Here is a 16,889-nt window from a genome sequence, read left to right as displayed (position 1 = left end):
TGCCGGTCCCTGAGAGGCCCTGGATGCATATTTCTATGGATTTTATTTCAGATCTTCTGGTTTCCCAGAGGATGTCGGTTATCTGGGTGGTTTGTGACCGGTTTTCTAAGATGGTTCATTTGGTGCGTTTGCCTAAATTGCCTTCTTCTTCTGATTTGGTTCCGTTGTTTTTTTCAGCATGTGGTTCGTTTGCATGGTATTCCGGAGAATATTGTGTCTGACAGAGGTTCCCAGTTTGTTTCTAGGTTTTGGCGGGCCTTTTGTGCTAGGCTGGGCATTGATTTGTCTTTTTCTTCCGCATTTCATCCTCAGACAAATGGCCAGACCGAGCGAACTAATCAGACTTTGGAAACTTATTTGAGATGCTTTGTGCCTGCTGATCAGGATGATTGGGTGGCTTTCTTGCCATTGGCCGAGTTTGCCCTTAATAATCGGGCTAGTTCAGCTACCTTGGTTTCGTCCTTCTTTTGTAATTTTGGTTTTCATCCTCGTTTTTCTTCGGGGCAAGTTGAACCTTCTGATTGTCCTGGTGTGGATTCTGTGGTTGACAGGTTGCAGCAGATTTGGGCTCATGTGGTGGACAATTTGGTGTTGTCTCAGGAGGAGGCTCAGCGTTTTGTTAACCGTCGTCGGTGTGCTGGTTCCCGGCTTCGGGTTGGGGATTTGGTCTGGTTGTCTTCCCGTCATGTTCCTATGAAGGTTTCTTCCCCTAAGTTTAAGCCTCGGTTTATTGGTCCTTATAGGATTTCCGAGATTATCAATCCGGTGTCTTTTCGTTTGGCCCTTCCGGCCTCTTTTGCCATCCATAATGTTTTCCATAGATCTTTATTGCGGAAATATGTGGTGCCCGTTGTTCCCTCTGTTGATCCTCCTGCTCCTGTGTTGGTTGATGGGGAGTTGGAGTATGTGGTCGAGAAGATTTTGGCTTCTCGCTTTTCGAGGCGGAGGCTTCAGTACCTTGTCAAATGGAAGGGTTATGGCCAGGAGGATAATTCTTGGGTTTTTGCCTCTGATGTCCATGCTGCTGATTTGGTCCGTGCCTTTCATCTGGCTCGTCCTGATCGGCCTGGGGGCTCTGGTGAGGGTTCGGTGACCCCTCTTCAAGGGGGGGTACTGTTGTGAATTCTGCTCTTGGGCGCCCTCCGGTGGTTGTTGGTGGTAGTGCAGTTGTCTTGGGGTTGTAATCCAGGGCAGGTGTTTCTGCTGATTGCAGCTCTATTAGGTATTTAGGTGTGCAGGATCCATGAGTCCTTGCCAGTTGTCCATTGTTCTTGGAGGGATTGTAGCTCTCTCTGGCTCCTCATGCCCTGCTGCCAATTCAGCTAAGGTAAGTGTCTGTTTTTTTGTCTCTGTGCACACATGCAGTGTGCTTTGCAATTCAGTGCAATTCATTGTTTTTTGTCCAGCTTAGACTTTGTGTGGATTTTTCAGTCATGCTGGATTCTCAGGAGATGCAGATATACTTTCTATGTCTTTAGTTAGATGTAGAATATTTGTATTATCTGCTGTGGATATTTTTAGGATTTTAATACTGACCGCTTAGAATTTTGTCCTATCCTTTTCTATTTAGCTAGAAGTGCCTCTTTTGCTAAATCCTGTTTTTCTGCCTGCGTGTGTCTTTCCTCTTATACTCACAGTCAATATTTGTGGGGGGCTGCCTATCCTTTGGGGTTCTGCTCTGAGGCAAGATAGAATTCCCATTTCCATCTATAGGGGTATTTAGTCCTCCGGCTGTGTCGAGGTGTCTAGGACGTGTTAGGTACATCCCACGGCTACTTCTAGTTGCGGTGTTAGTTTAGGGTTTGCGGTCAGTACAGGTACCACCTACTCCTGAGAAAGTCTCTCATGCGGCTCCGAGGTCACCGGATCATAACAGACCCCCCAGTATATGTGCATGGGCCATTTCTAGGACCCTCTGTTGGTACGATGTCGGAACTAACAGCTGTTCCACAATTTCCCCACTCCTCAATTTGGTCACCCGATGCAGCAGCTCACTAGTCACTGTATAATGGGGTAACCTGGTGTCAACACCCGGCTCTTGAGCAACCCCATTACATATAGTGACATATTCAAAGGCACATTTCAATGTGAGATCTCAAAGCTGAGAAGTCCCAAAGTTCTCTCCGAGCACCTCTAAATCAGAGAAGCTGGGCTTCTCAGGTAGTTTCATCCTCCTCTCCAGCGAGGTCACAAAAAGGAAACTCCTTCACCTCTGCTCCTGATGGAGTTACCTTCAGAGGGGCCTGGCTTTTAACTGGGACACTCGGTACAGGGATGTAGTAACTTCTGGTTTCCCCAGGGCTTTCTCCACCACCTGGTACCTCTCAACCAGATTGTCTACATTCCGGGGGTGACCCTGGGCAACCCAGGTCTGTATTGGCCTGGGTAGGGAGTGGATGAATCTGTCCATCACCACACGCTCGACCATCTGGGCCGGAGGGGACGACTGCAGCCACTTTTGGACCAGGTGTAGCAAGTCAAACATTTGTGAACGGGGTGGTTTATCACCAGCATATGCCCAGGGGTGGACTCGCTGAGCCCTTACAGTCATTGTCACCCCCAGGCCTGCCAGTATCTCAGTTTTTAACTTCCCATACTCCTTGTCATCCTGGAGGGCTAAGTCATAATATGCCTTCTGGGGCTCCCCCATCAGATATGGCGCCAGTACCTCTGCCTACTGCTCTGCCCATTCAGCCACCCACTCAAAAACTGTCAAGAAGGCTTCCACATATTTCCCCAGGGTCATTTTCTGCAAAGCTCGCCTTACCATTTTCCAGGTGTATGCATCACTTTCTGGAGAGGAGATCGCCGGCCTTACCCGAAACACCTCTGCGAGTAGCTCCATTTGTTGCATTAGTGCCTCCTGCTGCTGTCGCTGCTGCTGAAATTGCTGAAGCTGCTGTACCAACAGCTTATTTGTCTCTTGTTGCGCTAGTTGTGCCAGCTGACTAGCAAGTTGGTGTTGCTGATGCGCCTGTATGAGATGTTTCACCAGCTCCTTCATGTTGCTGGATGTCTTGTGCTGGATTGCGGATTTCACCCATAACATGTAGTTGTCCGCAGCCTCTATCTGGGTACCTGGATCGCTGCCCGCACTCGATCCACCACGTGTGAGGGGTTGGCTCTCTCGGTAGAAGCCTTCAGGTAGACTCAGGAGCACATGCACTTGAAAAGACCAGTGGGTTTATTGTGTGCAGCATAAATCATGGTGCTTAAAAAACAAAACACCACCCTCTGGGCACGATAGAAAACAAAACAAAATTATAACATACAGTTCAGTCTTCCTTCGTGCGGGTTCCTCCTGCAGTTAGGGAAAAGCACTCTTAGTCCTCACTTCTGTGGGAAGTACAACTTCTCCCCACAGCACCACACATAGACTGAACAACAGGTCCAGGTATATCATGTCATGTGCTGGTCACGTGATCATGACATAGCTGCAGGTCCTCAAACACCTGCAGGTCCTGCAAGGAAAAGGGGTACGGTGAGTACCCTCCCACCCGCACTGCGGGTGCTGACATGAAACAGGCCAATTAAACTCTGTGCACGGCCTCTCAGCACCTAGTGTGCTGGAAGCACAAAAACACTCCAGTTTCACATCACTGATCGCTGCACGCGCAGTGACACGTACCTCCCTTCCTCTACAAAGCCAATGACTGTTACAGTATCTTTTCTCCATAGCCACAAGCTCTTGGTGAAATCTCTCACTGTACTCGTCTCTCACTGCTCCGCAGATTGGCGGAAAAAAGTCTAGATGCAAATGTAAGAAATTAATCTTTAAGGACATACAGCCAAGATCCTTATATATGTTTTGAGATTTTCCATCAACTCTTCATAGCTATCCACTCGAATTTCCCCAAAAAATAGTTACCACTAATCCAAATGCTACTCATGCAGTCTTTTCCTTGCCCTGCAATAAATGGAGAAACTCCTCATCTTGAAGATGCTTACGAATCTGAGGTCCAATAAAGACTCCTTCTTTTACCTTTGCTTCACTCAACCTTGGAAATTTATCAATGAGATACTTGAATGCTTTTGCATTTTTATCAATTGTCTTTACAAAGTTCTTCATTAGGCCCACCTTGATATACAATGGTGGTAACAAAATCTTATGTAGGTGAACAAGTGCTGGATGCAGGACATTTATACTCCCTTGCTGAAGTGAATATCGGAGAGGCCAGTCTCTTAGATTGCAGTGATATTCTCTTGCAAGATTATCAATCACACATAAAGCAGCAGTACTTTGTGTATCCACATTGGGGATCAAGTAAGAGGGCAAACACCTTTAAGTCACCACAGAGGGGCAACAAATGTTGGTCATAGTTCAGGCACATCAACAGTTGTTTCATGTTGTCATAGGTTTCTTTCTTGTCGACTGCAACTGGAAATGAAATTTGTTTTGGACGAATTGATGAAGAACCTCCATTTCTCTGGATTATGACATTCCTTATCATGATAGTCAAGTTTCGCCTTTGTGACGCAAAAGTGACTTCTCCGCATATGTAGCAAAAACTATCCATTTTGTTAATGCAAGAACAAGGCATATCTGAAAAAATATACAGAAACATGTCAATATGCTAAGAAACTTAGCTAAGAAATCCTGAAACTGTATACCTTACACTGTATACCTTACACAGAGCATTTATAAAAGTAGGTGATGCAACTGTAATTAGGATTAGGGCATTGGAGCAGAGTTGGCGTTGTGCGTATTATCCATCTGGCTTCCCTATGTAAAAGTAGCTTTTTTAAATCACCACAATGGTCTGGTTAAAACACCCTTTCTAACCCAGTAAAACGGAGTACCTTCGGGTCTGAATTATGTAAATCGCGTATATGCTCAATTAGACGCATTGATCCTTTCCCTGTGGAGATTGAGGACATCTTCTGCCCGTGCAACAGGTTCTATATAGGAAAAATTATTAGACCCCTTTTTGTAAGGTTTAGGGAACATTTTAAATCAAATGGGACCGCCTATTCACTTCCATCCATAACCGGACCCGTTTGTAATAATTATAGGGGATAACTCAGGAGACTCTTTGAGTGGAACAAGACAACTACAGGTCACAGTTTTATAAGTGGTAAAGTCTATATTATCACATGGTGATTCAAACAGGTGAAGAGAGAAACTCAAGTCCACAACACTTGGTGTAAATATTAAACGCAGCTTAAACAGTCTATAGGGAAGTTCAGAAGTAAATGCAATCACGCAAAAAGTTATTCTTAAGGATACTTGACACGAATAAGTCCTTGTTTTAGTCCAAACATAGATAGATATGCTTATAAGGCAGTTCAAGCAATGTCTTATCTCAACCAGGAAGGCCTGGGTGATAATCTCAGGGTTAAGCAGAGCAGCAACAGCTTACATGTCCAGCAAATGCAGGTGGGAGTAAACACGAGCAGCAGATGAAGGAGGATTACTGGAAACTGGTGTATGAAGCAGGAACTCAGAGCAGAGTAGCAGCATAACCACACAGGTTCACAGGAGCAGGTATATAGCCAGGGAGTCATCAGTCAGGAGCTGGATGCAAGGCAGAATACTCTAGCACAGACTGAAGGCTGGGGTGGAGTTTTATAGCAGGAAGACAGTGCACATGAGACCAAAGACGCCATCTTGGAAAAGGGCAGTAATGCACAAAAGGTAATAAAAATGTTCAGAGTCCTGACATTACTCCCTCCTTAGAAGCGGCCTCAGGATGATCCCGGACCTGGTTTCTCAGGGAATCTCTGATGAAAACGAGAAATCTTCTGTTGGGCATTGATGTTCTCCACAGGTTCCCAAGAGTCTTCCTCAGGGGGATATTCCTGCCATCTTATCAGATATTGGAGCCGATTCCTGTGAATCCTGGAATCAATAATTTACTCCACCACAAATTGTTCTTGCCCATCAATCACCACAGGCTGCGGAGGTGGCACAACATGTTCCTGGAAGGTATTAGGAGATACAGGCTTTAGTAAAGATACATGAAAAACTGGGTGTACCTTCATAGTCCTAGGCAGCTTCAGCCGGCAGGCCACAGAGCTCACAATACCGTTGATCTTGAAAGGGCCAATGAATTTCTGTCCAAGTTTTTGTGAAGGAACGTTTAACTTCAGATTCTTAGTTGCTAACCACACAGAATCTCCTACCTTGAACATGGGTGCAGGTTTACGGAATCTATCAGCCGATCTCTTATAACGTTCTTGAGCTGTGGTCAGGGATTCCTTCAGAACCTCCAGATTTTGCCTCATCGCAGTCAGCCTTTCCTCCATTACAGGAATCGGAGAATTAATTGGAGACCTAGGTAAGATACACGGATGATAACCCAGATTGGCAAAGAAAGGTGTAAATTTAGTGGAGGCTCTCTGAGAATTGTTATATGAAAATTCGGCTAATGGCAGCAACTCCAACCAATCATCCTGAAGATGGCTGACATAACATCTTAGATATTGTTCCAGCGTCTGGTTGGTCCGCTCAGTCTGACCATTTGTCTGGGGATGGTAAGCGGAAGAGAGACAGACATTAATATTGAGTGCAGAGCAAAACCGCTTCCAGAATCTTGAAGTGAACTGTACTCCACGGTCAGAGATGATCTCATCCGGGACCCCATGCAACCGAAAGACATTCTGTATAACCAAGTTCACTGTATCTTTAGCTGAAGGGAGGCCGGCACACGGAACAAAATGAGCAGCTTTAGTCAGGCGATCAACTACCACCATGATTGTATTCATGCCCACCGATGTAGGCAGCTCCACAATAAAGTCCATTGATATAGACCCCCAACGGCGGGATGGAACAGGTAATGGTTGTAGAAGACCCGTAGGTGCCACATGAGGAGTCTTGTAACGAGCACATACCTCGCAAGAGAGAACATAGTCCTTGGTATCCTTCAGGCAAGTTGGCCACCAGAAGAATCGGCTCAGGAACTCTTGTGTCTTCTGTACCCCCCTGTGACCAGCCAACTTGGAGTCATGTACCAACTTGAGGATCTGCAGACGGATGACCTCAGGGACGTAGATACGTTGATCTCTGAACCACATGCCACCCTTAAAGACAAGATTAATATCCACAGGTGGGTTGGTCAGAAATACATCACCGTCATAAGACTCCCTGCACTCCTTCCACAAGTCCTGATCATGGATAACTCCGATGAAATTGGCATCAGATAGAATGGTCTTGGGTGGGGCTCCAGGTACGGAATCCGCAGCATGGATTCGGGATAAAGCATTAGCCTTCCCATTACGAGAAACTGGACGGTACGCGATAACAAAGTTAAATTGATTTAAAAATAAGTTCCAACGAGCCTGATGAGGAGAAAGACATCTAGCGGATCTAAGGAAGTCTAGATTGCGATGGTCAGTTAGCACTATGATCTGTTGTGCAGCTCCTTGCAGATGATGCCTCCATTCTTTGAAAGCTGCAATGATAGCCAGCAATTCCTTGTCTCCCACGTCGTAATTCTTCTCTGCTGAGGTTAGTCTACGGGAAAAGAAAGCACAAGGATGTAGCAGACCCTTCTCTCCAGATCTTTGGGAGAGAATAGCCCCCAAAGCATTATCAGAAGCATCCACCTCCACAATGAAAGAAAGTGTTGGATCTGGGTGTATCAACAGCGGTGCTGAGATGAAACAGATCTTAAGCCGATCAAAAGCTTCTTGAGCCTGTGATGACCACTTAAAGGGCTTTACCTTCTTTGTCAAGGAAGTAATGGGAAGGACAATATCAGAAAAATTTCGAATGAAGCGTCTGTAGAAATTTGCAAAACCAATGAAACATTGGACCTCCTTAACGTTCTTGGGTACCGGCCAGTCAAGGATAGCCTGAATCTTACCAGATTCCATGTTCAGCCCCTGGGGAGAGATGATATATCCTAAGAGCTGTATCTCAGAACGATGGAACTCGCATTTCTCCAGCTTAATATACAGATGGTTCTCTTTCAGACACCTTAAAACAGTTTTGACATGTTCTTCATGTTCCTGTAGAGAGTCAGAAAAGAATAGTATATCGTCCAAATAGATCACCACAAACTGGTCCAACAAATCTCTGAAAATGTCATTAGCAAGGTGTTGAAACGTTGCAGGGGCGTTACAAAGCTCGAAGGGCATCACAAGATATTCAAAGTATCCATACCGGCATCTGAATGCTGTCTTCCACTCATCCCCTGGACGAATACGCACCAAATTATAAGCCCCACGAAGATCCAGTTTAGAGAACACCTTAGCATGGCGGACTCTTTCCAGTAATTCGGGAATCAGAGGCAAAGGGTAACGGTTTCGTATGGTTACCTTATTAAGTTCCCGATAGTCAACACAGGGTTTTAGGGTCCCATCCTTTTTTACAAAAAAATATAGGTGCCCCTGCTGGTGAGGAAGAAGGACATATGAAGACTTTGGCCAGATTTTCATCAATATACTCCTTTAAGGCTTGAAGCTCAGGTGCCGTTAAAGGGTGTACGTTACCAAAAGGAATAGCTGCCCCAGGAAGCAGCTCAATGGGACAGTCATAATGCCTGTGTGGAGGAAGCTGATCTGCATTCTTATTGACATGGATGTCAGAGAACTCTTTATATGCTGAAGGTAAAGTAAATACCTGTACATGTAGTTCCGTAGCCGTGGACTCAGGGACAGTTTCTGTTAACGCTGAGTTGCTCCTTGTTGGAAAGATAATCTCCTTGGTCTCCCAGTTGATAATTGGGTTCTGAGAAGGCAACCAAGGATGCCTAAAATCACAGGAAAATTAGAAGAAATTAGCAAGAAAGAAAGTTGCTCCTGATAATTAGGCTCCAACAAAATTTCAAGGGGTACGGTCTCCTGATCCACAGGCCCAGAGATTAAAGGTGACCCATCCACTGTTTCCATGGTAATTGGAGAGGCTCTTTGCTGAATTTCAATACCATGTTCCTTGGCAAATGCGATATCCATGAAATTGCCACCTGCACCAGAGTCAATCATAGCTGCACTGGAAATCCACTGTCCTGAACACAGGATCTTAATAGGGAGAGAACAGTGAGAGTTCTTCTCCTTCAGCTCCTTGGGGGGTGAAGTCATAGAAAGTGAATGGAATACAGCGTTTAAAGGCAGGCTACATTCAGAGATGACAGATTTATCATCATAGTTGTCATATTCTCCTACCGCTGCTAGCATCTTGTTAGGCCGCTTGGGACACTTGGGACAGCTGATTAAAAAGTGGTCAGACTGGCCGCAGTAGAAACAGACTTTCACGAAGGCGATGCTCCCGGCGCTCATTAATCTCGTGCCTCTGAACGGAATCAATTTGCATGGGCACCTCCTCCACCTCCCGAGAGGTCTTACCTGCAGGCTCTTTGGAAGGAAGGGAAAAGTTAGAAATACGGTTATATGCAGCAAACTTCTCCTGCCTACGCTCCTTAAGGCGAATGTCTATGTGCACACAATGCTGTATAAATGTCTCTAGCTCTTGTGGTGACTCAGAGGGAGCTAGTTCATCTTTTACAATACTATACAGCCCCCTTTTAAAAATAGGCAATTGTGCATAACTGTCCCAATTGGTATCTACCACTAATCTCCTGAATTCAGTGGCATACTCAATAACAGAACGTTTAGCCTGGCGTAAAGACAATAAAGCAGATTCAGCGGTTGCACGGCGATTAGGATCATCAAACATTAATGCCATAGCGGCCAAGAAATCATCCAAGTTATTTAACCGTGGGCCACGAGACTCAATCATCGGATTCGCCCAGGCGAGCACTCGTGAGGTCAGCAGCATTATTACACACAATACTTTGGATCTATCAGTAGGAAAACGGTCAGCATGTACATCAAAATATAGCATACATTGATTCACAAAGCCACGAAATTTGTCGCGATCACCATTAAATCTGAATGGGGGCAACTTAGGTGGGCTAGCTGGTGTTGGTTGCCCAGAGGGTAAAGTCGCTTGTGTAGCTATTTGCGTGCTTATGTCCTGAAAAGCCCGTCCATACTGGGACTCTATGCCAGAAATTAATTACTTGGCACTCAGGAGATCTTTTTGCAAGATAAGAAATTCGTTTATTCAGTGCATCCAGTTCAAAATTGAAACGTGTACACTGCACCGTCTGGTTAGACCTGCATATCTAGAATCAATACATACAGGCTCCTGGTGGTCACACATAAGGGCTGTTTTTGTTATTCCAGTAAGTCCAATTGGGCTTTACGCTTAGTCACTATGTACAATACCTACACAACGGCATTTTTGTATGTATTCATGTGTCTATATTCTTATTTTAGGCAGTTCACCTTGCATGACTCCGCAGCTTGGGAGGTCACCTCATATGCTGTGTCCTTTAGGGGTGGTTTATCAATCAGCATCCCACTTTGATAGTCCGTCGGCAAGACTTGTTATGTTCACTTCACTACAATTTTCTTAAACACGTTCACTATCCTTAGCATCTCCTGAACGAGGCTCACGACTCACGGAACACCAGGCCGGATCCACTCAGACCGCCACTATTATTGTCTGTCACACAACTAGTGATGTACTTTATTTTTTTAATTTTTGAGCAGAATGTATCATGCGTGTATTTATACTGTGCATCATGTATTTTGTGTAAAAATCTTTTTGTATTTTTTGCATATGTATTTCAGTACTCAAAACTGTTTCTGATGAAGGTCTTGTGATTAGACCGAAAACGTTAAAATTTTGAACTGGATGCACTGAATAAACAAATTTCTTATCTTGCAAAAAGATCTCCTGAGTGCCAAGTAATTTATTGCTTATATTTGACGGGTTGGATACCTAACTTGTGCACCTCCAAGAAGCCTAGAGTGCCGTGTCTACTATTGCTACTCTATGCCAGCAAGTTTGTTTTCCTGGGCTGCCATGCGGGTGCTTAAGTCCTGCAAAGTTTGTCCAAACACTTGTTGATTGTGTTCAATGCTTCCAAACTTCTTTTGCAGACCTTCCACATCTTTCTGCAGTGATCTAATTATGGAAAACACCTGCTCTAATCTGCTTTCTGCAGTCATTGTTCCAGCAGTCTCCTCTTTTCTGGCTAGAGTATCCTGTAATAATTATAGGGGATAACTCAGGAGACTCTTTGTGTGGAACAAGACAACTACAGGACACAGTTTTATAAGTGGTAAAGTCTATATTATCACACGGTGATTCAAACAGTTGCAGAGAGAAACTCAAGTCCACAACACTTGGTGCAAATAATAAACGCAGCTTAAACAGTCTATAGGGAACTTCAGAGGAAAATGCAATCACGCAGAAAGTCTATGAAGCAGTGATTCTTGAGGATACTTGACACGAATAAGTCCTTGTTTTAGACCAAACAGATAGATATGCTTATAAGACAGTTCAAGCAATGTCTTATCTCAACCAGGAAGGCCTGCGTGATCATCTCAGGTTTATGCAGAGCAGCAACAGCTTACATGTCCAGCAAATGCAGATGGGAGTAAACACGAGCAGCAGATGAAGGAGGATTACTGGAAACTGGTGTATGCAGCAGGAACTCAGAGCAGAGTAGCACGATAACCACACAGGTTCACAGGAGCAGGTATATGGCCAGGGAGTCAGAGTCAGGAGCTGGATGCAAGGCAGAATACTCTAGAACAGACTGTAGGCTGGGGTGGAGTTTTATAGCAGGAAGACACAGTGCACATGAGACCAAAGACGCCATCTTGGAAAAGGGCAGTAATGCACAAAAGGTAATAAAAATGTTCAGAGTCCTGACACCATTGAAGCATCTGATCGACACTCTACGGCTGCCGTCCTCCACTGCACCTGCTCCCCTGCATCCATGTACTACTTGTATTGAATAAACAAAGGATTGTTTTACTGCATTATGGAGTGTCACCTATTTTTTCCTCTTTTGCCTGGACTAAGATGATAGAATATCGAAGGTTCAATAGACTAAATAGATGATGTAATGGACTAACTACCAACAATGTAATAATGATGATGAAATAATAAAGACACAGTTTTTCTATAAGCCTGCATGAATGGTGTCATAAGTAATTTCAAGCTCCTCTGGATCTTGAAAATTAGAGCATATTAGCAAATTTAAGCATCATGTTAGTTTTCAGCACCACAAAATTAGTTATGTTCAACTATATTAGTCTCTGAACCAAGTTGGTTGTAAAACAGTGTTAGGCTATGTGCACACGTTCAGGGTTTTTCATGTTTTTTCTGCAATTTTTCAGCCGTTTTCTGCGGAAAAAACGCATACATAAGCATCCCATCATATTTAATGCATTCTGCAATTTTTGTGCACATGATGCGTTTTTTTTCTGCGAAAAAAAACGCATTGCGGTAAAAACCGCAGCATGTTCATTAATTTTGCGGATTTTTTGCGTTTTTACCGCTATTTAATGCATTGGGAAGCTCCTTAAAAAAAACGCACAAAAAAACGCACAAAAAACAGCACAAAAAACGCATGCGGATTTCTTGCAGAAAATGGCCGGTTTTGTTCAGGAAATTTCTGCACATAGCCTTAGAGTCAAAATAATCTGTTTATGTTTCTTCAACGTCCAAAAAATCATGGACGCCTTCAGTTTTTTTTTTTACGGACATGGCATAAAAGTGCCTGTCATGGAATTTCTGGCCATGTGGCAACCCTGCTTCCAAGAGCTATAACTTTTTCTTTTTTTGCAGCTGTATTAGGGCTTCTTTTATTGCAGTACAAGCTGTAGCTTCTTGATACCATACTGGTGTCCATATGATTTTTTTAAAACTCTTTTTAAATCAATTTTGGGGGAAATGAAAGTGACCCAAAAGACAGCAATTCTGCTTTTTCATCATTACAGTGTTCACCATATTGTATAAATATTATATTTTGTTCATTTGGACAGTTCCATCCATAGTGAAACCAAAGGTTTTATTTTTTTTTTTACATTTAATTAGATTATGTTTAAAAGGTGTGATATGAACAATTATATTTTATTTTTTAAATATTCTTCATTTTTTTAATGGTTTCACTTTGGGACTTAAGCCAGCAATCACATGATTGCTTGTATGTATTGTAGAATTACCCATCAACTTTTAACAGTGTAAAAACATGGCAGACATGACCCCCCAGCTGCCTTATCAAAGTCATCAGCAAGCCACAGTTCTGTTGCGAGGCAGCCCATGACAGAAGGGACACCTTCCCCCATTTCCAATCTCTTAAAAAGAGTTGAAGCAAAAAGTAGAGACAGAGACCCTGATTCCAGCAATGTGTCAATTACTGGGCTGCATGCTGTAGTTTTAATAAAATCACAGTTTTATTAGCAGAAGTTTATCACTAGCAGACTAGTAAACCTGCTACACTGCAGCACTCCATATTCATGAGCGCAGTATGACCATGTCCCCACCACTGATTGGCAGCTTTCTGCCTATGCACAGTGTACACAAAAAGCTGCCAATCAGTGGTGTATGCCGGGTTATACAGAGCTCAGCATTCAGAGAACTTACTCAAATGTCAGTTCCTAAAATGGAACAGACAAACTGAATTTCCAAATGGACATCTCAACAGAAGCCCTAAGTGAGTTAGGGCTTATACCCATATTAAAGCCATATTCTCTCAGTATGTCACTACTAGTGATGAGCAAATCTACTTGTTACTCGAGATTTCCCGAGCACGCTCATGTGACCTCCTGGTATTTTTTAGTGCTCGGAGATTTAGTTTTTCTTGCCGCAGCTGAATGATTTACATCTCTTAGCCAGCTTGACTACATGTGGGGATTCCCTAGCAACCAGGCAACCCCCACATGGACTTATGCTGGCTAACAGATGTAAATCATTCAGCTGCGGCAATAAAAACTAAAACTCCGAGCACTAAAAAATACTCGGAGGACCCCTGAGTGTGCTCAAGAAATCTCGAGTAACGGAGTATATTCGCTCATCACTACTCACTACATTAGGTAGGTATTTCCCCCACTGGCTATTGATTCTTCTACAGAATACCTCTGTTATACAGCATCAGCATGAACAAGACATTATACACTCACCGGCCACTTTATTAGGTACACCATGCTAGTAATGGGTTGGACCCCCTTTTGCCTTCAGAACTGCCTCAATTCTTCGTGGCATAGATTCAACAAGGTGCTGGAAGCATTCCTCAGAGATTTTGGTCCATATTGACATGATGGCATCACACAGTTGCCGCAGATTTGTCGGCTGCACATCCCAAAGATGCTCCATACAAGGCAGGATGGATCCATGCTTTCATGTTGTTTACGCCAAATTCTGACCCTACCATCCGAATGTCGCAGCAGAAATCGAGACTCATCAGACCAAGCAACGTTTTTCCAATCTTCTACTGTCCAATTTCGATGAGCTTGTACAAATTGTAGCCTCAGTTTCCTGTTCTTAGCTGAAAGGAGTGGTACCCGGTGTGGTCTTCTGCTGCTGTAGCCCATCTGCCTCAAAGTTCGACGCACTGTGCGTTCAAAGATGCTCTTAGGCCTACCTTGGTTGTAACGGGTGGCGATTTGAGTCACTGTTGCCTTTCTATCAGCTCGAACCAGTCTGCCCATTCTCCTCTGACCTCTGGCATCAACAAGGCATTTCTGCCCACAGGACTGCCGCTCACTGGATTTTTTTTCTTTTTCGGACCATTCTCTGTAAACCCTAGAGATGGTTGTGCGTGAAAATCCCAGTAGATCAGCAGTTTCTGAAATACTCAGACCAGCCCTTCTGGCACCAACAACCATGCCACGTTCAAAGGCACTCAAATCACCTTTCTTCCCCATACTGATGCTCGGTTTGAACTGCAGGAGATTGTCTTGACCATGTCTACATGCCTAAATGCACTGAGTTGCCGCCATGTGATTGGCTGATTAGAAATTAAGTGTTAACAAGAAGTTGGACAGGTGTACCTAATAAAGTGGCCGGTGAGTGTATATTCTCCATCAGATTTCATATGACTGCTTTATAACTCTCTTTTTGAAACACGGGGCGTGTGGCGGTATGGTATGCCGTTATGAATTTTAATTATGCTTAATTATGTGCCATGCTTTATCGTTACAACTGTCTTAAAGGTACACACACACACATATATTTGTGGGAATGCTACTCACTTGGGTGTGTGGTGACGTAACAAAGGAACAGTTTCCATTTAAATGTCCAGGCTGGTTTATTGGTGCTGCATAAACCATGTCACAAGCATAGGAAAATAAACTGCGTTTCAGTGCAGGTAAAACAAAGTAAACAGTTCCAACAGAGTCACTTTAGAGACAGTCCAGGACATACAGGCTGGATAGCATAGAGTATACCGGCTCAGTCCAGAGATATCACACAGGAGGTCTTCTTGCCTCCACACACAGACCATGTGAAAAACAGACAGACTTAATTTTACCCTGTAAACCACAACCAGGTGTGGGGTATGTGGGCAGCCAGACCCGTCCATCTGTCAGGCTGCCCATCAACCAGACGCAGATGCACAGAACAAGCCTCTTTGTACTATGTGCACTAGAGAATTACTTCAGGTTCACATCACAGAGGACAACCACCTCTGCGATACATACCTCCATCTACTATGTGTCTGTAGCCACCTTACAATATTTATGAAAACACCACACGTAATGTATAGAAGATGTAATATGAATTACCATTTATTTTTTTTTATTTATAGACATCACATCAGTTCTATGTTAACAGATTAGACAGACATTTTAAAAAGCTAAAATTATGTAAAAAGTTAAAGGGAATCCATCACCAAGCTTTTGCCACCTAATCTGACAGCAGCATAATGTGGGGGCAGAAACCCTGATCCCAGTGATGTATCTGGGCCGCTTATTTATTATTTACTGGGCCGCTTGCTGTAGTTTTGATAACAACAGTTTTATCAGCAGGATATCATCAGCATAGAACTACTAAAACTGCAGCGGTGTAGTCCTTCATATTCATGAGCTTTGTATAACCCCGTCCCCTACGTATGTACAGTGTACACAGAAAACTGTCAATTTGTGATTTGGGCAGGGTTACACAGAACTCAGCATTCAGAGAGCTGGCACAACTGCAGCAGCTAAAACAGTACTTTTATTAAAACTGCAGTAAGCAGCCCATCGCTAGAATCAGGGTCCCTACATCATGCTGCTCTCAGATGGGGTAGCACAAACCTGGTTACAGCTACCCTTTAATTATACCTCTGTGTGACTCCATACAACGTAATCCACTCTACAGTATACAGTTAATGGTCAAAGTGTCAATTTGTTTTAGAACATTGATAGCAGCATTTTCACATCTTTAGACCAGTGTTATACATCGATATATTACGTAAATGGCTAATGCCTTATCCAGCATCTGACTAGAGAGTATCTACAACTTCCCTTGTCTCCCTTCCCCGGCAGCAAATCTGCTTGCACCAGCAATTGACTCCTCCGCTACAACTTCTGTCCCGTGGTTAAATTCAAACTGCATTGCATCCATGAAGCTTGTGGCATCAAAGGTGCTGTAATAGGCAGACGCTCTGTCACGTCGCATGCATTTCTGAGGGAATGCAGAGATCAGTTCTGCTAACTCAATAGCACTGTGAAGGCCTAAATGGAGTGGAAAATGGGATATTAGTTGCAATAATAAAGCGTTATAACAAAGTAAGTCAATAAAACAATACTTAATTAGAAAAAGAAAAGGCACAAGACTTATGTAAAAAACAGCTGTTTATGAATTGTGTAAGCCATGAGATGGTATTACTGACATGATAAATGATGTATGAACAATATGTCATCCATCAGAGCCTTACACTAGGTTTTTTCCATGTGCACACCCAACCTATTTATCAAAAAGACTTGTCAACATCAAGGAATACGTAGTGTAAGGTACAGATAATCATGCAAAATTTTTTAAGGTCGCCATAAATATTAGACTAATGTTTGCCAAACTCACCAATATAGGCAGGATAGGGGAACATTACAATGTGTATGGGGGTCTCCCCACTCGGATCGGCCAAAGGAACTTCTACAGGCTGGATCCT

At 43.6% G+C, this 16,889-nt stretch overlaps 1 protein-coding gene across 6 annotated transcripts in view; it reads right to left on the bottom strand.

Annotated features, from left to right (window-relative positions):
- Nucleotides 1–15,512: 15,512 nt before the first annotated feature.
- LOC143782421 (enoyl-CoA hydratase EchA19-like) overlaps nt 15,513–16,889 on the bottom strand; it is a 187,109-nt gene continuing 185,732 nt past the window's right edge. For all 6 annotated transcript variants that reach the window (XM_077269830.1, XM_077269831.1, XM_077269835.1 and 3 more), the window contains one exon: nt 15,513–16,455. In XM_077269830.1, the coding sequence (XP_077125945.1) occupies nt 16,235–16,455 (221 nt within the window). In that variant the 3' untranslated portion in view covers nt 15,513–16,234. The remainder of the gene's footprint in view (nt 16,456–16,889) is intronic.

The sequence above is a fragment of the Ranitomeya variabilis genome, chromosome 6 (genome assembly GCF_051348905.1).
Source record: "Ranitomeya variabilis isolate aRanVar5 chromosome 6, aRanVar5.hap1, whole genome shotgun sequence".
In the NCBI taxonomy this organism is placed as follows: domain Eukaryota; kingdom Metazoa; phylum Chordata; class Amphibia; order Anura; family Dendrobatidae; genus Ranitomeya; species Ranitomeya variabilis.
Note: the sequence above shows the minus strand (reverse complement) of the source record. Positions and strands in the feature narration are given on the sequence as shown.